The 24,253-nt window shown below is 44.5% G+C and overlaps 1 protein-coding gene across 3 annotated transcripts in view; it reads left to right on the top strand.

Moving 5' to 3' along the window:
- The window catches only part of LOC309333926 (connector enhancer of kinase suppressor of ras 2-like), a 322,761-nt gene that overhangs the window by 271,857 nt on the left and 26,651 nt on the right, over positions 1 to 24,253 (top strand). For all 3 annotated transcript variants that reach the window (XM_081847924.1, XM_081847923.1, XM_081847922.1), the window contains exons 16-17: positions 16,072 to 16,120; positions 19,040 to 19,215. In XM_081847924.1, coding sequence (XP_081704050.1) covers positions 16,072 to 16,120; positions 19,040 to 19,215 — 225 coding nt within the window. The remainder of the gene's footprint in view (positions 1 to 16,071; positions 16,121 to 19,039; positions 19,216 to 24,253) is intronic.

Here is a 24,253-nt window from a genome sequence, read left to right as displayed (position 1 = left end):
GCTCTGGCAGACTGAGCGGACAAGACTAATAGTGGGTCACGAAGGTACATGTCATAGAGAGAAGCGAGGGGTGGATGTGGCTCGTCAGCCTGGGAAGGTAACCTATCTAGGAGCAGGTAAACTCTGATCTTAAACCTCTGCTGCCTTATGGGGGACATCTCTGGGAGAAGAAGAGGTTATGGAGTAAACCCTAAGCAAATATAGAGTGGAGTTCCTAAGACAGTTGGATGGCACCTTGTATGCCTCCTTTGGGCAACTCCTGCAGCCAAGCTGGTGCCAGATGTATTGCTTTCCTTTCCTTTGGACCACATCAGCGAGGCCAAGGGGAGGGGTCTTGTTATCAGCCTAGGACCTTCATGCACACTGCCCAGGCTTGCTCTCCAAGGAGGTCACTTCAGTGCTGTTAGCACAGCGGTTTGACTTCACCCACAGGTGCATTGTCTATTGAGATAGATGGATGCCAACTGCTTCTGAACATGGAAGCTCCATTTTGCTGGCACACCTTAATAGATGTGGCATGCATCAGAATGGGTGCAGTGTAAAAATAAAAAAATAAAATAAATAAAAGCTGCTGTTCAGAGATCTGGCCATCCATTCCCTCTGAGCTGCACATTCCACACTCTGCCCAATTCTGTGTTTTTTTCCCTGTTTTCTTTTTCTTTTCTTTTCCAACTGTCATTCTACATTCTGAATCCACCCATATGGCTGCACTGGATTCGCTCCCAATCCCAAAATGAATCAGGCCAATTTAGGAGGGTCCAGGCTTGGCAGAAGCCAAGTGGAGCAGCCCTGGGTTGCTGTGGGTTGGGTCAGACTTCCCAGAGCAATCTGGAGCAGGCAGCAGGTGGGATGGAGAAGCAAGCAGTTATAGCATGTTCCACCACAGGGAGTGCAAAGGGTAGGAGAACCCAGCAGGATTGAACCCTTCACTCATCAGCTGTTGAGCAGAAGATTCAATCCTGTGGAGTGCCTTGCTTCACAAGCAGCCCTAGGTACCGAGAACACTCAGTCCACACCAGCATGGGTATATGTTTGGTGGGGGGTTTTCTTCCAAAGATTTTTTGAACTTCTACAAACCTCAGAGTTCATTCAAGTATACAGTGGTACCTCTGGATATGAACGGGATCCGTTCCGGAGCCCAGTTCGCATCCTGAAGTAAACGTAAGACGGGTCTGCGCATGTGCGTGAGGTCATTTTGAGCGTATGCGTGAGCAGCGAAACCCGGAAGTAACACGCTTCATTACTTCTGGGTCGCCACGGAGCACAACCCGAAAATATTAATCCTGAAGCTACTTCAACCCGAGGTATGACTGTACTAGTATTCCCCACCACCACTTGTTTCTCAATGGACCCATGTTGGTTAAAATCCTGATGACACCTACAACCTGAGCTTGCTGTAAGAAGGAATGGGTTTCTTTTCCTGGTTAATTGTGAGCTGCATGGTGATTTCCCTCTTGCTCCCTGTCTCCCCCAATCTACTGCCAACAGTAGGTTAGTCTGAGTTTGAGCATCAGGAATCAGAAAAAAAGATATTTCTGCCTGTTACTATCATTGCACCATTCACGATTCTTCAAATTTCTGTTTCTTCCTAGTAATCCATGTTTCCCACCCCCCATACAAAGTTCCCTAACCCAGAACCTCCCAAACTTGGGTCTCTAGCTGTTGTTGGACTACAAATCCCACCATCCCTAGATAGCAGGACCAGTAGTTGGGGATGATGGGGGTTGTAGTCCAACAACAGCTGGCGACCCAAGTTTGGGAAACCCTACCCTAACCTAAGATTTATTTGCATGGGTGCTCCACCCCCATCTCTTGATTGTCCTGTTCTCCCTTTTCCATATCCTCTCCAGATCTGCACAATCCCTTTTGAGAGGAAATACCCCAAGCTGTATCTAGTAGATGTACCTAATGGGAACTGTATTCATTGTGGAGGGGAAAGGTTTGCTAGGTAGAAGGGAAGCAGTGCTGTAGCCAAGTCTGGGCAGCATCTTGTGGTATGGCTCCAGTTTCTCCACCTCATCTCTCCTATACCATATACTCGGAGGCTCACGTATCCTCGACTGCATTCAGTTCTTCCCTCAAATCCCAGGGTGAGGTCCAATGCAGGGGGAGCAGACACCTGTTCATGTGGCAGAGTTCCCGACCTGCACCCCACATGCCACTAAAATCTTTCCTGCAGAGTAGGGAGACTCTTTTTTGCTGTGACTAGGGACATAACGAGGGACCAGGAGTCCCCTTCATCAGGTGATGGAAGCAAGGACTCCAAACCTGAAAGGGAAAGGCACTGCAGAGGCAGTCAACAAGAAACTGCTCCCCAATGACCCTGTCGGACCGGTGACCCCCCAGCCTGAGGATGTTGCACTGATTCCACAGTCCCTGGAAGACCTGTGCCTTCCCCACCCTGTTACAGTAGGAGACTACTAGGGAAGGCTGAGCCCCTTTAAGTAGAGCAGCCTCTTGCAGCACAGGTGTTCTTAGTGATTAGGCTGATCCCTCTGCTGCAAAAGGGCACTAATTCAGCTTGTTTCTTTCTGGGGTAACTTCAGTTTGCTGCATTCCCTAGCTTGCCAGGCCACAGAGCAGGTCAAGAGGATGAGTAGAGCAAATGTAAGTCCTACTTGTGCATTCAAATTTCCATTGTTCAAGTGGATGCCACCCATGAGATCCATCTCCAGTGCAGCATGGCCAGCACCAAGGCATAGTTCTACAGTTAGGACCCACTTGGCATGGAAGGAGAGAGGAGCAATTAACTTCCAATGTCTCCTCTCTCCTGCCCTGGCCGAGGAACTTCTCACTTACTATGCAATATTGCCTGGATAAAAATAGAGGGGGAAATTGTGTATCTGCAGTCCTATGTATGCCTGTGGTAGCAAATTTCATAGTTTAACAATGACTGTGTGGTGGCCTGCTTCTTTTTGTCTCTGCAGAACCTCCTGCCATTCTGCTTTGCTGAATGGCTCTGGGTCCTGGTTTTATGAGAGAGGAGAATATTCTCTCTCTCTCTCTCTCCATTTTCCCTCACAGTAGATTCAGCTGGTTGTACTTCTAATAGAAGAGCTGCAATTCAAACCCACATTCAGCCACATTTTACTCTCTGGCGAGGCGGCAAAGGAGTTTGAAGGGAAAGGGTGCTGCCATTTTGTGTCCACATATATGCTTTTGCCTGGAGATGGTGCACTTGAGCTATGAGAGATATTCTCCACTTGCTCCTCAGGTTTAAATTCTAGAGATCTGGACAAGGGATCTGGAAATGAAAGGAACTCCACTGTGTGTGTTTGTGCACTAGTGGGATGTTTTAAAAGCATCAACGGTGTCTCTTTATGCAGCAAAATAGAGTTTGTGTTTTACCAAGGGCAGAAACCCCCAAGTAGGGCTTGCCTCAGTTGAGTGACAGGAAGAATAAGGCGGAGGGGTGGGACTAAGAGTGGTCTCCAGCACCCTCATTCCATTACTGCAAGGATTTATGATAGTGCAACAGAAGCTTCCCCCCCTTCTCCGTCCCATGTGCAACCTGCACCCTCCACAAATCTGCAGAGCGTGGGGGGAGACCCTCAGAACAAATGGAGGGGGGTTGTAAGAGGAGGAGAGGGGAGGAGTTTCATTGTGTAAAGCTTAATTGTTGCGTTAATAGAGCAAGAGATTTAGCACTGCTTTGGATACAAGCCCCAAAGCCGACAAAAAGCTGGATCCATCAGTTTAAAACAGTGCAGCTGTTTAAGATGACCATTCTGCCAGATCTCTCCCCCTTGCTTTTTGGATTGGCTTTGCTGAGGCATTTCCCTGTGGTTACCCTGGGTATCTAATCCAGCCCCTTGAATATGCACGTCCAGATGCTGTTGGGAAGAGTCAGAGCGGGGGGGGGGGGTGTTCGTGAGATGTTATTGCTGCTTGCCAGGAGGCTGCTAAGAGTTTTATGGGGTCCCCCCCCTTCCTCTGGGCTATTCTTCATGGAGTGAACGTGGGGTAATTAGCTGAACCGCCAAATACTCTGAACAGAAGGCCTGGCAGTTCCATTGGCTTTGCAGTGCACGTCTTGCATTTTAAACTCCATTCTAAGTAATCGAGAGCAACATTGTGTAGCAAAGTGCGCAATTAGGTAGGCATTCAGGATTTCAAACAAGGCACAAACTTTGAGCGCAGCTGCTGATAGCATTCATTTTCTTCAGACTTGATTTGTGTGGCTTTTGACAGGGGATGAGTAATCTCTTGCATCTGAGAGTAAATTTTGTCATTTATAGATGCAGATTCAGCTTCCAGACAGATAATAGGTTGTGCTACTGCTTGCTTTTTTTAAGTTACAGCTTAGGAAGTGATCCGTTAAGAGTCCATAAACATTGCCTGTAGGTCTAAACTACTTGGGAAACTTAGTGGAGGGTTTTATGAAGGAATCAAACTATTGGTTAAGAAGATTTTAAAGACTGTAACAAATGACGTTTTCACTAGGTCAGCAAGTGCTTGATAGATTTAAGCCAAATTTTGAATTGAGCAAGAAATAGAAAGCTCTTAAATTCAGCCAGTCACTCTCTTCTAGGGGAGATGAGGTAAGCAAAGATCTCTTTAACCCTCTTTATTCCAGGACTAATGGGACGCGGATGGCGCTGTGGGTTAAACCACAGAGCCTTGGACTTGCCGATCAGAAGGTCGGCGGTTTGAATCCCTGCAACAGGGTGAGCTCCCGTTGCTCAATCCCTGCTCCTGCCAACCTAGCAGTTTGAAAGCACGTCAAAGTGCAAGTAGATAAATAGGTACCACTCCGGCGGGAAGGTAAACGGCGTTTCCGTGCACTGCTTTAGTTCGCCAGAAGTGGGTTAGTCATGCTGGCCACATGACCCGGAAGCTGTACGCCGGCTCCCTTGGCCAATAAAGCGAGATGAGCGCCGCAACCCCAGAGTTGGTCAAGACTGGACCTAATGGTCAGGGGTCCCTTTACCTTTACCTTTATTCCTGGACTGGGAAGCAGCTGGTTCTTCACCTGAAGTTGCAGGGAAGGGGCTTATAGAGCAAAACTGCAAGTTACATTGAAATACATTATCATAAGTCCCTATTTAAAAACACAGAGAGCAAGAAAATGCAACTGCCAATAGGGATGAACAAATCAGTCAGTTTTGATTGCTTGCCATTTCTCATTTTTTCCAATCTTTAGTATAGTTTTCCACATTTCTACAGTAGTTTGCAAAGCCTTTTTTTTTTAATTCTCCATGAAATGTAATTAGCGAATTTCTCCTAATATACATGTTTGTATTCAGTTTCCCCCTAATACACACATTTTTTGCAAAGTTATGTCCCTAACAAAGTGTATTTTTAAATAGTATCTGCATTTTTATACACACTTCACCTAAGTACATGCATTTTTGTGGATATTACTTGGCTGGTGAACTGAACTGCAAAAGTTTGAGAAGCACAAATTTCAAAGGATGGCTAAGTTTCTAATCACATGTTGTTTAGAATAGTGTGAATTATGTAGATTTGCCTTTAAGTGCAAAATGAATCAAATCTTCCCCATCCTTAGCTGCAGGAGGGAGATGCAATTTTACTTATAGCAGCAAGGTATGGATGTTTCTACACCATGAGAGGCAGTGAGCAGCATTGTGGAAATGTTTTAGTGTAGAAACAGCACGGAACAGGGCTCAAACACAGTGCAGACAACTCATTCCCTTGCCCTGTGCCTAGATTTAACAATGTCAGGGGGGAAATGCTAAGCACATCTATGTCCTTGAGTGGCTTACTCCAGAACAGTCCGAGCTCAGCTCATTGATATCTGTAGAACTTCAATGAATGGTTTTCAGAATTGCACGAAGAACGTATCAGAATAATAATAAAAAAGCTTTGCCATTCTTGCTGTGCATACTGAGTTATGATTATGCGATTTCATAGAGGCACTGTAGGAAATTGTGAAGCCTGTGGATAAGAGATTGACAAATAATGTTTATTTATTTATTTTCTTTCCTCCTTATCGGAACACAGTGCTCTTAGCCCCTTATGAATTACTATCTTCCTTAGCTGCCTCAGCCAAACATTGCGAGACATTAAAAATCATCACTTATCTGATCATAAGGGAAGATTGTGTGTCACGTTCATTGGCTTTCTCTGTGCTTGTTTTGCATTTGGGACTTCTGTGCATCACTTTCAGCTGCATCTAATTTTTTCGCAAAGCAATTACTAGCAGGTGTGAGGGCAGCATTTTCCTTGGGATGGCATCGTGTCTGGAAATGGGGAATAACCCTTTGTACTACCCCCCACTGCGGTCCTGATGAAAACCATGCAGCTTGCGTGTGACTGCTGCTAAATGACACCCACACCATACATTGAAAGTACCATGATGCAACTTCAGTAGTCGTGTCTTCCCCCAAGGAACTCTGGGGACTGGCATGTGCTAGGGGTACTGTGAGTTGTTAGGAGACCTCTATTCCTCTCACAGAACTGCAATTCCCAGAGCTCTCTGGGAAGAGGAATTGACTGATAAACCATTCTGGCAATCTGGTGCCCTCCAGATGTTTTGGACTATAACTCACACCATTCTCAGTCTTGTGTTCAGCACATTTCTATACCAGCTTGCTTTAAAAAAGGTCCTCATGAAAATTAGTTAGGATTTTACTATTCATTTATTCTAATATACACATTTTTGCAAGCAATATTCCCTACTATTTTTGAATGTTATTTTCACTAATGCGTGTATTGTCCAGTTTCCCCTAATATTTGCTCAAAAACCTTCGGGTTTTTGAAATATGGCAACCCTACCATTGCCTGCTGGCCAACACAGAGTCTCTCACCCCTCAAAGAATAGGGGCCACTACCTCCTTGCTGAGATAGTCTAGCATCCTCTGTTGATGGTTCCCAGAACGGGACTTTCTAATTAGATTTGAGTGGCCATGGTGAGTGTGAAAGGAGCGCGGTAGAGAAGATGCTACTTGAAATATTGGGGACCCATGTTGGCCATGACAGGGATGGCTAAGCTGCAGCCTTCCAGATGTTTCTGACATACAACTCCAGTCAACCCTGACCATTGGCTATCCTGGCTGGGACTGATGGGAATTGTAGCTCAGCAACCTAAGCTGCCCTTGATTTAGGATTTTAAAGCTGACAAGAAAAATAGTATGGCAGCCATGAAGATGTCTCAAAAGATGGCTCATTACAGCTTAGACCCATCAGTAATCAAATACACATTTTCTGTTGAGCCACGCAAGAGAAAAGTTGTAAAGCAAGCATTTAAGGTGCAAAATGGGTGTTCCGTCACTTTGGGAAATTCCAGCTAAATGTCATAACAGCAACATGTCCCCTCTATGACTGGCCCATACCCAGCAGAGTACTTAGCATACTTATTTTTCCAGCCCTAGTCCATTTACATAGTTCTCTATATGGGAGAGGGGAGAGGAGTAAATGTTGCCAGTGGAACTAAACCGTGTGTGAACCAAAACCACACACTCAACATCCTGCATTGCAGGCACTAGGCACTGATAACGTGCTACTTGCTGTGGTTTAGAAGGAGCCATAAAGTATATTGTTCTATCTTGCATTCAGATACACACCCCTTCCTGTTTTCTAGAGCAGTTGGAAACCGTGAGTTCTTTTATGCCAGTATGAAGCTAGATTATACTGAATTCAGACCCATCTAGTTTATTACAATTGTTGCAAGTTATTTTCCCTAACATAATGGATTGGCCCATCTAGTTTATTACAATTGTTGCAAGTTATTTTCCCTAACATAATGGATTTATGTATGTTACTTTCACTAACATATATCCTTTCCCCTAATAAATGCACCTTTATGCAAATTGATTGGTTGGAAAACTGCATTGCCAAATTCAGAGAAGTGTGGATTTTGAAGGACAGCTGAGTTTTAGTTTGCACATTGGTTCAGTATTGTGAATTAGGTAGCTTCTCATTAAAATGCAAACGAAACTGAATGTCTCTTCCACACCTACTGACAGTTAGCAACTCTCCAAGGTGTGGTCTTTCAGTGTTCTGCTATTTGAGCTCCAGTAGCTGGAGGTGCAAGAAATGGGACCACGTATGTGCAAGGCATATGCCCTTCCCTTGCATTATGACCATCATGCTGTACTGTACAGTGGTGGCTTTTTAAAATAATTTCCCATGCATTTTCCTAACTCACAGCTCAATGAACTTGCTTAGACTCCTCTATCATCCCCAGAAAGTCCTCCTTAATTATGTTCCCTTGAACAATATAATTCAGTGTGCAGGAAGGAAAACAAGAAGAATGAGGCTGATTGACTCCTATTTTTAGACATACTAATCCCTTCTGCTTTCTCTGATCTCTTTTGCTGGCCTGTTCACCATGATCTTCAGAGTCTTTTACAACAAACCAGAGAGGGGTGTGCCTTTGTTCCTTTGAATAGAAATCCTTCAATTGGTTCCAATAGAGCTTATTTTTTCTTGGGTACAAATCTTTTACACCATAAGGAAACCATCTCACAGATGTTCCAAATGTTGCATTTACTTTGGATAATTCCACTTTCAAGTGTTCTTACTTGCCAAAGTTGGAAAAGGAGCTGTGTTGGGCCGTACCATGAAATCCTTTTGAACTGGTCTTTTCCATGAATGTATTGTGAACCACCAACTTGTGTAAGTTGCACAGATCTGCAGTTAACCAAAAAAGGCAGCTAGAATTTGGAGTAGGCTCTCATCCCCCAGATGTCACATAGAAGGATGTGCATTTTCAAAGTACACTCAGAAGTGGTGTACATGATTTTATGATCACAGTTATCCTGTGATAGGTTAGTCTAAGAGAGAGAGACTGGCCCAGAATGACCTAGTGATTTGAATCCTAGTTTCCTGTGTCTTAGTCCAATGTTCTAGCCACTACACCACACTAGTTGATCTGAAACTGTATCATAGTGAGTAAGGCCACTGGGCCATCTTAATCTCAAGGTTGTGTTTGAGCCCCATGTTGGGCAAAAAGATTCCTACATTGCAAGGAGTTGGACTAGATGACGCTCATGATCCCTTCCAACTCTATAATTCTATGACTCTGTGATCTGGCAGCAGCATTCCAGAGTCCCGGGCAGAGGAGGTCTTTCCCAATCCTTCTAACTGAGTTCATTTAACTAGAAATGCTGGACAGGGCTTCAGGTAACTGCATACAATTTCTACCCTGGACCCTTCCTGTCCAACGCCATATAAAACTTAAGTAATTTTAAAGCATTTATGAACCACACACCCACCACTGGCACACTGGAAGCTTGCCCAGAAAGGCATAAACACAAAAAAGGCTCCCCACTCCTTTCATAGTAACTGCTTTCCCCCAAATCCTCTGATGCTAAGGTAGTCACCTGAGTGATGTGCTCCCTGAGCCATTTCCATAACACACTGCGGTTCAGTGACTCAGGCGTGACAGTCATGCTACGCTCATGTTTCTGAGGTTGTTCAGTCATATCCCACCGTTGCAGTTACTCAAGTGGGGGTCGAGAGAGCAGGAGGCTATAGCTGAGCAATTTTTAGGGAAGGACCCTAAAAGGTTTACACACAAACAGCCTGTTCTTGCATTGATTCTGATGACCAGTTGGTACTAATACAGTACATCATTAAAACATTTGGCCATGCTGTCTGTGACCAATAAGATCAGACCCTATTTTATGTCGGACCCCTGAATTCCTGACCCCCCCCCCCCGTATATATATTTATGCTGCTGCTTATTGGTTTTAGGTAGTTGTATTTTGTTTTAATGCTTTTTAAAACTATTGTACACCAATTTTGGGTGCAGCCAAAAGTGTGCAGAGCAACAAATATAAATTTGCAGGCTAGTGTCTGCCTGTATTCATCGCTCCCTTCTTCCATCCAGACAAGAAAATATTAACAGAATTGAAGGGGATGTACCTGCCAGCCCTAAGCACAACAGGGCCAGTGGGGGATGTGGACTGGGCCAAATTAGGAGACTTGGAGGACCCCATTTGGCCCATGACCCTGAGATTCCCCACCCGTATCCTATAAGCAGAGCACTTGTGTGCTCCAGCCATCTGTCTGAGGCTAATGGTGCCATCTTGTTGAGTTCCATCTTCCATGGAACTCAAGTTAGTTCAGTAGCTCTGATAGATATGTACAGAGTTTGCACGGCTGAGCTGCCTCCCTTCCTGCATTTTTATCTTAAATTTCAGGCTAGATGGTCAGGGAAGAATTTTCTGACAAAAAAGAAGACAGAATAGTACGCGGGTGCAGTGATCTCTGCTGGAGCTTTCTGCACGGTTATTTGTGCCAGAAGAATGCCATAAAACATCTTCTCTAACAGAAGAACAAAAAGAAAATTCTCCAAAACCCACAACTGGGCAGGGCCCCTATTAAGGGCCAACCAGAATGTCACAGAATCGTTCAGATTCCCCAGGTGTCCTCATCAGGCAAGACATTACATAAATCAAGGGGGGGATGAGGAAGAATCATACTAGGACACAGGAGACCAGGGTTCAAATCCCCACTTGGCCATGAAGCTCACTGGGTGAACTTGAGCCAGTCATCATCTCTCAGCCTAACCTACCTCTCAGGGTTGTTGTGGGGATGGATAAGAGGAGGGGGAATAGAACCATCTGTGCACCTTGAGCTCCTGGGGGGGGGGAGTGATATATAAATGCAATACATAAATGTGTACATAAATTTGTTTTTACAATATCTTGCCTGTCAAAGACTTCTGGAAAATTTGAATCCTAAGTTTTATTTGGGAACAACACATTTAATGTTCTCACCTAGAACATAACAGAAGAATGTACTGGATTAGGCCAAAGGCTCATCTAGTCCACCAACCTGTGCCTATGGGAAGCACTTGTGGTTGTCCCAACTGCTATTCAAAGACACCCTGTCTCTGATAGTGGATGTAGAACACAGCCATTGTGGCAAGTAGCCTTGTCCGACATGAATTTATCTAATCCCATTTAAAGCCATCCAAGTTGGCACTTACTTCCATTAAAGCAACACATAGCGGTCCCTGGGTCATTATCTGAGGCTATATTTTTATTTTTTATTTTGCGATGCTTTCTCGGTGGAAAGAATCTGGACCAGAGTCCACCAAAAGCAGCCAATAATTCTGTCTTCAGCCAAGTAACAGCCAAGGTGGGAGAACCAATTCCTAAGGGGGATGGCCATTGCTCGCCATTAAAGAGAGCTCTCCAAATAGGTAATAAGGGTAGGGATGGGGGGGGGGCGCAAATCTGATTCACTTCGCATCTAAATGTGAACCTGCATAATTCACACTGTCCAATACAATATTAGAATCAAAACAACAGGTCTTTGGGGTCTTGGACAAAAGTTTTCTTTCCATTTCTTCCTTCCTGATCACTTTCTAACTGGATTAGTCAATGCATTCAAAGTTGGTTGTGTTGGTGCCCTGCTTGTGGGCTTCCCAAAGGCATCTGGTTGGCCATTGTGGGGAGTTGGGTGCTGGACTAGAGGGCCTTCAATCTAACCCAGCAGGGCTCTTCCTATGTCGGTTCTGCAGGCACTGTGCACATTTTCCTCTGTGTGTGTGTGTGTGTGGCTGTGGCTGTGGCTGTGGCTTGCGGCTCTGCAGTCTGAAAAATGAGTTAATTCATGAGCTCTTGATAAGGTTGGATGTGATTGTCTACGTCCTCCTGCTGTCTGATTTTGATTTATTCAAAATAATTCCTGCTCATGGAAATTTACTGCATTGTGTAGGGTGCACTCAAACAGATTGCAGGGCGGTCACTGCTGCTTATTGATTCTGCTGCAATGTGGAAGCTTCCACTGGGGAAAAAAATGAAATCAGCTTTCTTCTAGCCCTTTGTGGTTGCAAACTTCACTTTGAAACCAGAAAAGCAGGTAGAAAACATGAGTTGGTTTAAAATTGATGGAGGCACACATTGCACAGGACATAATGAAAAACGGCATGTAGCCGGGCCACTCGGCCATGGTGCCCTGTTGAAAGTCACAGGCAAAGGCCTTGAAAAACCAGTACATGCTTGCTACCTCCCCCAAGGCCATCTCTTTGTGGCGTGCATCTGTTCCCATTTCTCTCTTTCTGGATAGTATTAACACAACTCCACAAACTCTTATACATAGATTTATTGAAGATTATTAAGGCACATGTAGAAATATTACTCACATTCCAATAGGCTGTTCTATGGCTCTGAATGAAGATGGTTAGAAGCTTTTTATGAAGTTCTCTGTGGAGTTCTGTAAGGACGAAGTGAGTTCACCCTTCTTCTTGGGTTTGCCATAACTAGACTGCCACTAGATTACAAAGGAGGAAGGGAGGTATTGTCCTGCTCTCTGGCAGAGCCAGCAGAAAGTAGAATATTGCTGTGCCTGCATTTCCCAACCTGCCTTGGGATCTAAAAAGGGGGGAATGCACTACCTTTCCTTAAAGGGGCAGCATTGGTATTCCTTCTACCTAATATTAATACAGTGGTACCTCGGGATGTGAACGGGATCCGTTCGCATCCAGAAGCAAACATACCGTATTTTTTGCACCATAACACTCACTGTTTTCCTCCTAAAAAGTAAGGGGAAATGTCTGTGTGTATTATGGAGGGAATGCCTACGGGTGGCATGCCTACGGATTTTCCTCCTCTAAAAACTACATGCGTGTTATGGTCGGGTGCGTGTTATAGAGCGAAAAATACGGTAACTAGCGATGGCACGTCTGCGCATGGACGCATCGCTTTTCGCCACTTCTGTGCATGTGCATGACGTCATTTTGAGCGTCTGTGCATGTGTGAGCGGCGAAACTCCGTTACTTCCAGGTTGCCATGGAGCGCAACTCAAACGCGCTCAACATGAAGCATATTCAACCTGAGGTATGACTGTACAGTACAGTGGTACCTCAGGTTACAGACGCTTCAGGTTACAGACTCCCATAGGCGCCGGCTCCATGGGGCCTGAGGGGGCCCGAGCCCCCTCAAAAATTCGTTTGGGGGGGCTCTGCCCCCCCAATAATTTAAGAAAATTATTAGTTATATTATGCTTTGTAAAATCACAAAATTATGTTGGTATTTTTTATTTTCCTTGTTTGACGATAGTTACCTTTTAAAATACATTCAGTAATGAGTTAAAACAAAGCCACTCCCGATCTAGAGAGGGGGTGGGGTTGCGGGCTCTCAACCCATCAACAATCTTGCGGGGCTGGCGTCAGCCCCGCGAGAAGCGGGGATTCCCCCTAGCTCATTAATATTCACCGCCCACGCCGGCAGCCAATCGGCTGCCGCAAAGAGCGGGCCCTTACAGGTTCACTTAAGGTCGGGGCAGCCCGGGGCTCGCCCCTTTCGTTCCCCCAGCAGCAGCGGTTTGGAGGTCTTGGGCCCCCCCAATATTTTTTATAAGTCGGTATGGGCCACCGCCCCCCCAATATTTTTTATAAGTCGGTGCCCCTGCAGACTCCACTAACCCAGAAATAGTATCTCGGGTTATGAACTTTACTTCAGGGTGAGAACAGAAATCGTGCTCCGGCAGCGTGGCGGCAGCTGGAGGCCCCTTAGCTAAAGTAGTGCTACAGGTTAAGAACAGTTTCAGGTTAGGAACGGACCTCCAGAACGAATTAAGTTCTTAACCCGAGGTACCACTGTACATAGATTTGTTATCACTAAATAACTGAACCCTGTGGGGGCAGAACAGCATTTCTTGCCACACACTTGGCTTCCCACTGGAAACAAGACGTTTTTGTCTCTTTTATCTGTTCATAGACCAGTTTACTATTCAAACGATCTCGAACTGGTTTGCATCCATAATAAGACCAAATCAATAGATTAACATAAAAAATACATTTAAAAATTATGTATATCCTTTGCATACTCAAACACCACCACCTTCAGGGCTCACTGGGTGGAACCAGTCCTGTCATGGTGTGAATGATTTACTGAGGAATGAAAAGGTACAAATCCCATGTGATTCAAGTTATTCCATCTATTATACATTCACGGCTGCAGTTTTAGGGTGAAAATCTAGTACTAGTCTACACATGTCCCCAAATGCGATGATTGGAATCCTGAGGTGATAGATTGGGTTGTACCATTTCAGCCTACAGGTGTGGATACCAATTTTTAATTATCCTTCCCTTCAAAAAACAAAAAGCTCCAAGACACACCAGGGGAAAAAGGTACTATCCAGTCCATTTGGTGTTTGTGACAGTTTCCAATTGCAGGAGGACTCCCCACTCCCCAAGGGCAATTTGAAAATATAGCCCACCTCCTGTAGTGGTACAGTCCATTTTGCAACCTCAGCATTCTACCACCTCATTCTACTGTGTGCCTGCTGTGTGTGTAGACCAGGCTAAGCATATGCTCTGAAATGCTCTGGGAGTGGTTTGCAATAGCTCCACTCTGAAACTTTCTCTTGCATTTTTCTCCTACCTTTCTCCATCAGGTAGCGATAAAAGAAATTGCTTTCAAAAATTATGAAAGGGGAAAGGTTTTTTTAAAAAAAGAATAATTGAAATTTTCATGGGTGGGGTGCAGAATTTTTGTCATGCTTACCATACTTGTTTGTGAATGACCTTCCTAGCTTTCTAAAAATCATCTCACCAGCAGCCTGCACTTTACAGCCTTCCCGGTTGCCCTCCCTTCATCTAAGCCAAGATGAAAACAACGGGAAGTAGCTGTTTCAGGTCAGGAAGTACAGGCACCCAAGGAGGCTGCAGAGTGTTATAGAAGTGCTTCCTGAAAATAAAAGTGTATATCCCACTTGTGGCCCTGGACACTTAGCAACAATAAGAGATACTCAAAACTCCACACCCACCAGAATTCTAATAGAAGTGTCCTGATACTGAGGCAGGCAAATTGAAGGTTCTTTCATGCAGAAGGGGGGCGAGACTTTAGAGAAACTGGAGGTCAGATTTTAGCACAGCTCCAGGTTGAAAGCGCATTCACTGCTTTCTGAGTTGTTTCTATGCAGGACAGCAAACTGGTCTCTTCCTTCTAATAAGTGTAGCCCAGAAGGCTTATGGGGGCACTTGAGGATCCTGTAGCCAAGCAAGTAGCAGGCAATGTCGTGGTTGCAGGACCTCAGATAGCTCTGAGTGATCCCAATGGAGGCATTATAACTTCGGATTATTCCTCCCAGGCTTCACCCCCTTGGAATACAAGTGACATTTCATAAAGGGAGAGTCCTCTGACTTGGAGCTGAGCACTTTGTTGCTTTACTGTTAGTTCATGCTCATTGTGCTCCCTGAAACAAGGAATAGTAGTTGTGAAGTGGGAGGTGCTTGGTGTGATAGATTCCTTGGGGGAGGGGTATCGTACTTCCTACAAAGGAAGTCATACCTGTATAGGTCCTGGCTCATGAGCCTCAGGTTCTAGTTATGGGCTGGGAGATATTTTTCAGACTGGGCACCACATTGCCTTCTAGGCAGCCTTTTGGGGGGTCAGTAGTGGGTGGAAGCAGAGGAAAAAGTAGGTGGGTCAATTAACGCAAACTTCCCTCCTTGTCCAGCAGGCTGGTTTTTACACACATACACACCTCTTTATTCTCCATCATGCAAAGCAACATGCATTATCAGAGTTTAATGACACATCCCAGACAGGCATAAACAGGGAGGATGCAAAGCTGGACCAGTGTGGCCTGGGAGAGAGATGTGTGGCTGTGGAGGGGATAGCAACCTGCAGAGAGTCCTGAGGTTCAGATACAGAGGCTTGGAGGACCACATTAGGTTGACAGGCCTGAGGTTCTCCACCCCTGTTCTACTTTGCTAGCCTCAGGCTGAATATAAGGGGAAGACGGCTTGCCCTTCTGCAGGTGATATGGGTATCTAGGACTCTATAAGCTCCTCCTCCTCCTGACTCAAGTCTTGCCTGCCTCCATGACAATAACGTATTTTTAAGCCACTTCCACCACACTTGGTATTATGTATGTCTTCACCCTATCCATTGTTAGAATATATGTAATTATTATTAAACAGCTGGCATGGAAGTTTGTTTGATTTTTTTAAGAATGGCAATATTTTGGAGAGGGAGAGTGGAATCCCAGCTGGAAGCAGTAATGTATGTCACCATTATGAAGCATTGACGTTTAGTCTACAATGGCTTAGCTCAACATTCCACATGCCAATAACTGACCAGTCTCTCTCTCTCTCTCTCTCTCTCTCTCTCTCTCTCTCTCTCTCTCTTTCGTCTTTTCTTCCAGTCATTTCACTATGCTTCCCTGAGGGTAAAAAGCAAGAAATGGCCCAAAGGTAAGTTGTTTTAATTATTCATCTGCTTACATATTCCTTACAGAACTTGGAAATCAAGGTTCCACTTTTGTGAAAGCATTACATTTGTAGCACGGTGCTCTTTTTCTTGAAAAAGAGGTGCCAGAACTCAGCATGAACACCTCCCTTGTTCTCTTGCAATGACTCCCACTTGAGAGGTGCCAGAACTGAGTTCCGACTGGGCGGGGGGGGGGGAGCCCTGCATTTGCAGACCTTTAGCATAAAGCACCTTGTAAGTCATATTTGGATGTTCAAATCCACCTTGCATTTAGAATCGCATTAGGAAGAGCGTAATTCACTTGGTACCTTAGGCTGCAATCCTGTACACACTTACATGGAAATAAGTCTTACTGAACTCAGTAGGACTAACTTCTATGTAGGGAGTGTCCTCTAACTGGTAAATACAGAGATGTCAAGCAAACAGCAGATATTTCTCAGGAGCATGTTCCAAAGATGAGGCAAAAGGAGTCCTGTCCCTTTCACCACCCACCTCAAGATCAGAAGACAAGGACAGTCACCAAAGGTATTCAGATGATAAATCTCAATGAACAGAGATGGGGAAAGATGGTTATTATTAGCTGTCAAGACCCCAAACCTTTAGTTCCAGCTTATATTTTCGGCAGTTCTTCTAAAACTGGCTTGGATGTCACTTCAAGAAAGGAATAAACTTTTCATAGCTTAGCTGCTGGATGCCAAAGAAGAAAGGATAGTAATTTAATGTGATCTAAATTCTTGACTCTGCTTCACAGCTGTAGGACAAATATAATTAATATAACAATGTAAACTCAATTTTTCACAGTGAATAGTCTAATGTTTTAATTAAATTTGCCCAAGGCGTTTAAGGGAAAGTGATATGAATATTAGGGGCAGGGGGTCTCTTTCTGGTGATAGAGAAAGTAAGGGAGAATAAAATGTTAAGAGTTATGAAGTGGGATGCACTGAAATGTTGAAAATAAATTGTGCATCCAGTATCAGCCTTATAAAGCCAAAGTACTCCTTATGAATTAGACTCAGATTTTATTGAAAAATACTTTTGCTATACACTGACCATTCTTTCTTACTTGGTTAAAAAGAGATCAGACAGAGAAGTCACAGCACTTTTTAATCACCATCATCTATAGCATCCTCTGATGTTATTTGAACTATAAAGAAATCAGGAATCAAGAGAGGCTAACAGCATTTAACAGACATTTGTGTCCAGATCAGCCTTGCTCTACATTTGGTAATTCGGTTTCAAAAGGGAGGAGAAGTCAAACCAGCAATGCCGTGCATCCCATGCGCTGGGAAACTGATAAATCTAATTGGAGAAATCACTTGATGTCAATATTCATTTAACACACTCAGACAGCCCATCCATATATTACGAGTGTCGGGTTCAAGAAGTTGCTGAGTGAACTTTTAGACCGAACCCTGAGTGTGAGGTGGCAGGTACTAACTTCCAAAACCCCAGCGACAAATTTAGGAAGCCGCCTTTTACTTTCCCACCCATTGGTCCATCTAGCTCAATATTCCCTACATAGACTGGCAGCTGTTCTGTGAGGTTTAGAGGGGGACATTTCCAGTCTTATCTGGAGGTGCCAGGGATTGAACCTGGGACCTTTTGCAGGCGAGACAGGTGTCCTGCCACTGAGCCATAACCCTTCTCCAACTGAAGAAGTGTGCATGCACACGGAAGCTTATACCGAGAACAAACTTAGTTGGTCTGTGGGTTAAACCACAGAGCCCAGGGCTTGCTGATCAGAAGGTTGGCGGTTCAAATCCCCGCGACAGGGTGAGCTCCCATTGCTCGGTCCCAGCTCCTGCCCACTTAGCAGTTCGAAAGCATGTCAAAGTGCAAGTAGATAAATAGATACCGCTCCGGCGGGAAGGTAAATGGCCACATGACCTGGAAGCTGCTACGCCGGCTCCCTCGGCCAATAAAGCGAGATGAGCGCCGCAACCCCAGGGTCAGCCACGACTGGACCTAATGGTCAGGGGTCCCTTTACCTTTAAGGTGCTACTGGACAATTTTTTAATATATTTCGATTAGGTATGCAGCTTTCCTTCCTTCTTCCCGCCACCCCTATTCCTATTCACCAAAAGGTGAAAATAATACTGTCCTACCATATAGGGCTGCTGTAAATATTAGTTGTATAGTGATAGAATCTGATTTTGTTTGTGGAGATCCACTTTCAAATCCCTTTTCAACCATGAAACTAACAGATTCCACAGAGTTCTTAGGAATGTAAGACATTGCCGGACAGACATCCGCAGCGTGTTGGAGCCCTGGGGAGTTCCCCACAGGGCTCCCCACGCTGCGGATAGCAGCCTGCCGCCCGGTGCGAGGGGCGCCCTGAAGCAGAGCGCCCCGCCTGCCGGACAGACGTCGGACAGCCCCACAAGCTCGGGGGACAGCAAGGAGGCGCAGCACCACCATCCCGCTGTTCCTCGACCTTGTTCGGTTTCCCCGACCTGGTTTTGGGGGGGAAATAAAAGGGGGGAAATTCCTTTATTGCCCCCCCCAAAAAACTAGATGCGTCCTATGGGACGGAGCGTCCTATGGGACGAAAAATACGGTATGTATAAAAATAACAAATAAACTGCATTAGGGGGAATTGCTTGCACAAATTTGTATATCAGGAAAAATTAGCACCAAATCGCTAATGAATTAATAATGAGGATTAGGGAAACCAAAGCATGTACATTGATTCAGAAATGTGGCAGACTGCCCTTTGCACCCTATGAACGCCATGAATCAGATGGATAAAATGCTGCAAGGATTTCGCAATTGCATATGAATGTCCCTCTTATTTAAAAGGGTTTTGTTGAGAATCTTATATCATGTTTATCAGTCACCCTTAAGGATTACGCTTGCACTCTCTCCTGTTTTTGGAAGTTCTCATGTTCTCATTTCCATTCAAGGAGGTTCACTGAACAACAGCAGCAGACGAAGGATATCCTGCAAAGACTTGGGGCATGGAGATTGCGAGGGTTGGTTGTGGAAGAAGAAGGATGCCAAAGGTTACTTCACCCAGAAGTGGAAAAAATACTGGTTCGTCCTGAAGGATTCTTCCCTCTACTGGTACACTAACCAAAATGTGAGTACCTACCACAATGCAGAAAAGAAAAATCCCAAAATGAATATATGGGCAGAGAGATTCAGTTGCTTACCTTTAGGGTTCATCCACACTTCCTCTTGTTCCACTGCTTTCCATCCAGGAAAAACTGCTCTGTAGCAATTGCAATTCAGATTGATGTTTGCTCCGATTTAACACTAAAGAGCAGGTTTTCCCTGGGAACAGAGCAAGACAAGCAGAAACCCACTTAGACCTAAGCCAAGAAACATAGATCAAGGGCTGGGCCCTTGGAGAAGAAGAAAAAATGAGGTGCATTCTAAGCTGTTGTTGTGTGTGTAGACAAGTTCACCATACTCGAATATGCTATCGGTGATCTCAGTTCTCAGAGTGTTGGTCCTGATGTTGCAAAAATGGTACCATCATACACAAGTTGGGGATACCAGCAGGCTTGGGAAAGCCCCAAAGCTTGCAGAAGTACAAAAATATTTGAGGGGTGGGCTCTGAAGGGGAGTTGTCACCCCAAAGAGGCCAGTGAGGACTGAGCATGCATTTTGAGCAGGGGGTGCTGATAATTCTAAGGAGGAAAAATGAAACTAAGGGAGATTTGGAAATGGAATGGAATATCCAGGCTGCAATCCTGAACAATGTCAACGATGCTTGTGTTCATTTAGAACTCAGTTCCATCATGCTTCTACACTGATCTGCAAATAGAAAACAAAATCATGAGAATGTGTATTTAAATATGTGGCACTGAACATATTTTCTCACGCAATACATATTTACAGGTATGTTCTATCCTAAAATACATTTTTGGTACACTTTTTGAGCTGAGAGCTGCATCCCAAGACTTGGGAGAACCATGAAATCTAAAGGATAATTAGATTCCTCTCTGCACATTAGTCAGGGTCCAGGGTGTGCTGTTCAGGTCAGTTGACATCAGAATTTGCAGATTGAATTGCTGAAGCCTCCCTAACAGGAGCACTCTATGCAGCAATATTTTTGTTGACATTCTTGCTTACAGTGGTTAATTGTGGAAATTCTCCATACATGGATGGACTCAGACCCTGCTAAACAACGCATGCAGGAAGTACTGTGAGAGTTGGGCATATGTGCGCATGTATGCATACATTAGAATAGCTCTGATGACCAAGATCCTTCCAATTTGCCAATCTAAATGTTACTTCCCATGCGTCTTCGCAGATCAGTGCGTGGGCCTGCATTTAACTGCACACAGAGGATTTCCGCATTTTAAAATGAGTAGCCTAAGTGTAAGTTAGTTCAGCGAGTGGTGCATGGTGGCACTGGTGCTTTGTGGAAAGAATCCATGCTGTTTGTCCACTGTATCTGCTAATTCAGCCATGCAAATGCTCCTGAGACCAAATAGCAACTATCAGCTTGTCCACACGTCTGCTTGTCCCACCACTTTCCTTCGGAGTCACGCACTGTTATCACTGAATTGGAACAAACAACAATTTTATTTTCTGCGGATTACCGATTGTTCCAATTCAGCATTAAACAGTGGGTTTTCCTGGGGAAAGTGGTGGGAATAGTGGGGAACCTCTCAGACCCAGGCTTCCTAGGCACAGGACTAGTGTAAGGGCTCATCCACACTTCTAGTGTGATCCTGTCCATGTCTACCCAAAAGTAGGGATAGGGGAGAAATTTGGTCCAGTTTGCAATGTAATGCAAACCTACTTCATTTAGACTTCCTGAAACAAACAATCTTCTCCTAACTTTGTGATGCAGTTCTCCAACCCAAAACCATCTGCCAAATGCAGATATTAGGGGAAAGTGTGGGAGATTATTTCAGCCAAGCCATCCTCACCTACCCTACACCTGATGTCATATATGATGTTGATATGAAGCAGGTAAAGAGCATGATCCCTGCAGATCCTGGCTTTGCAGGCACCACCAATCAGCTGGTTGTTGGAGTTTGCAATGTGCTGTGTCTTTATGCGGGCAGTTTGATTTCAAACCATTCAGGCAAAGGAAAACAGGTCACCTGATGTCAATGTGGTGTCAAGCCAGTCAGAATTGGTCCTCAGGATGTAAGAACCAGGCCCATTGGCCATATGCAGTTCCCCAAATAAGCTCATGGCTGGAGTGAAATTTGGACTTGAACATCCTGATTCATAGCTCAGGCTGCAGTCTTTTATAGACTTATCTGGGAGTCAATTTCACTGAACACAGCAGGACTTACTTTTGGGTAAACATCAATAGGATGCATGGTGTGTCTTCTTTTTAGCCACCAATTTGTACCAGCTCTCAATGAGAGGGCAGTGAATGAGTAAATGAATTTGTCTTGAGTAAAATAAAAATAGGGGAGAGGGGAATATCAAGGTGAGATTTATTTCCATATGTAAAGCTTAGGTTTTTATTGGGTAATTCCATATCTGCAACTTGAATATGAATAAGGAAGTTACCTGGCATTGTGATCAATCAGCAAAGGTAGTTAGCTGTCTTCTGTTTCAGCTTGTACCACTGCAGCCAGAGATTATTCTCAGATTAAAGTGGGCAATAACAGCACCCGCTCCATAGTGTGAACGATTGCTTTTCTGAGATGCCTACACGTACAGAGTGTGAGCAAAAATCACATTAAACAAAAAGTAAATTTGTGTTACTTGAATACTTCCACGGGAAATTAACAGCTCTCGATGCTGAAAGACAGGCTTATATTTGGGTTCTCTGTTCTAATGGTTAAGAGGATGTCAGCCACCCACGAAAGCAGCTGTCTATGATATGATGAACACAGGAAGCTGCCTTATACCGAATCAGATTCTGGAAACTTTTGCGTGGGAAGCAGGTGTTCTAACCCAAGGTTAAGGAACCTGATTTGGCAAGTGGGATAGATTCTTACCTCCCCTGCCCATCATGAGCCTCTTTGAAATCAATTTATCCCTAGACTTAGGGTGACGCCGGATTGGGTTATGACTTGGCCACAAAGCTTACTAGCTGACCTTGGGCCATCACAATCTCTCCGTATAACCTGCTTCATAGGGTTGTTGTAAAGAAAAAATGAGGCATGTGTATGGAGGAAACCATGCCTGCTGCTCTGAAGTGAATGCAGTAGGTGTTGCCTTTGCCCAACTCCCTTTCAAGCTGAGCTTCAGGAAAGGGGCAATGCAATCACTGCCAGGGGTCCCAGCTGCTGACTCCCATCTGCAAGCCAAGACCCAAGCAGAAGAGAGCAAGCAGCTGAGGCACAAACAGCCTATGATGCAGGAGAACTGTGATTCAATCTCCCAACATTGACAAACTGGAGCCTATTCAAATGTTCAAAGCAAGGAAACCAAAATGGTGAGGAGTCTGGAAAATGAGTCCTATGAGGGATGGTTGAAAGAGCCAATGTATGTTTAGCCTGGAGAAGAGACAACGAAGTGGAGTCACGCTATTTCAAATCAAATACCTGAAGGGCAGTCACACAGAAGATGCAGCAGACTGGGTCTCTGTCGCTGCAGGGGGTAGGATGTTCTGAACCTCAGGCCCAAAGGAGGACTTGGGAGTGGTTTGTTGCAGGGATACCAAAGAAGGATGTCAAAAACATCAGAGGGATCAGTTCAAGTGCTTTATTAAAGAAAGGTGTGGACTTACAGCGAAGCAGCCTGCCAGGTCTGCCAGATTTTACAAACGTGGGATGGAGAGGGCTTGTCCACACCCAAGCAAATGTTGTTCATACATTCATTATAAACAAAGCATCATATATCACTTTGCCCAGGACTTCCCACCTGACTAGATGAAGGCATAGGTGACACGTACCCAAATCTTACAGATAGTCTCCCTTTCTGGACCAGAGTCCAGCACTCCAAGCTCCACAGATGAGAGCCACATCAAAGCAAGCCGATTATATCAAAGCAAGTAAATATAAACATCTATGAGCTCATTATTACAACAGCTACCAATTAATTGTGGGGTTATCTTGACTACCAAGATGGCGTTCCCACAGATTCCGGAACAGTTCACCTTTGGATCAACACACAAGACTACAACCAATCAGAGGATATTGCAGGGAAGCCAATGCCTGCTAAAAAATTAGGAGAAACTTCCTAGTAGTAGAGTTATTTGTAAGTGGAGCAGACTGCCTTTGGTGGGAGGCCCTCCTTTTCTGGAGGCATTTTCCAGTCTGGGGTGAGTGTGGCCTGTCTTTAAAAGACATGCTTAGACTATAATAGAAGCTCTCCTCTTTGGGTACAATTCCCTCCACATCTCAGTAGGAGTCTTAGTCTAGCCTGTGTAGCAAGTCCTAGCTGCTATGCTGAGTTGTTGACCTGTTGTACACAAATAAATATAGCTGTGGAAGTTTTCCAGATTCCTGCACCTTCCTGGTATTAATTAGGGTTGGAAGGTTTCCTCACATAGTGAATACCTTTCCAAACCCATCGGAAACTAAAAAGTCAATCAAATTTGGCTCTGTAAGGGTGTTGGTGAAAGCAAGCAAAGCCAACTGAGAGTGAAGACAGTGCTCTCTGGAGCCATCAGACAGTCAATTCCCCTCAGTTGGGCCAGGGGGTCACATAGCGGAAAAGTTGACATCAGAATGCTACACAGCATGGTACTGTCTTATTATACGTTTGAATGAACAAGGTGGACAACAGGCAGTTTCCTACAGCATATAAAATATTTTGGCTGATTTGATTTCTGATATTGTAGTTTTTTCTTATATTGGATATTCTAGATCCTCTCCTTTTTTTGATGTGTTATATAACATGGCTGTATTCTGCACTGCAACATTTTTATTAAGAGGGGAGGAGTTGTATATGTGTTATTGTTTAACATTCAAGAAGCAAAAAATTTGATAAGTGTAATAATTTATGCAGCCACTCAGATTTGGCAGTGTGATCACTGAGGGCAAATTATGTTAATTGTGAGTGAGAACAATGCTTCCTAAACCAACGAACACTTTTGACTGAGTTGCTGAAACAAAAACAAAAATATTGCTAAAAGTGGAGCGTGCATGTTTGTATGTACGGAAATGTCCAGAAAACCAGTACAGTGGTACCTCAGGTTAAGAACTTAATTCGTTCCAGAGGTCTGTTCTTAACCTGAAATGGTTCTTAACCTG

Source organism: Podarcis erhardii, assembly GCF_964252035.2.
Source record: "Podarcis erhardii genome assembly, chromosome: Z".
NCBI classification, from domain to species: domain Eukaryota; kingdom Metazoa; phylum Chordata; class Lepidosauria; order Squamata; family Lacertidae; genus Podarcis; species Podarcis erhardii.
The sequence above is the reverse complement of the archived record's forward strand: the minus strand, read 5'-3'. Positions and strand labels throughout refer to the sequence as shown.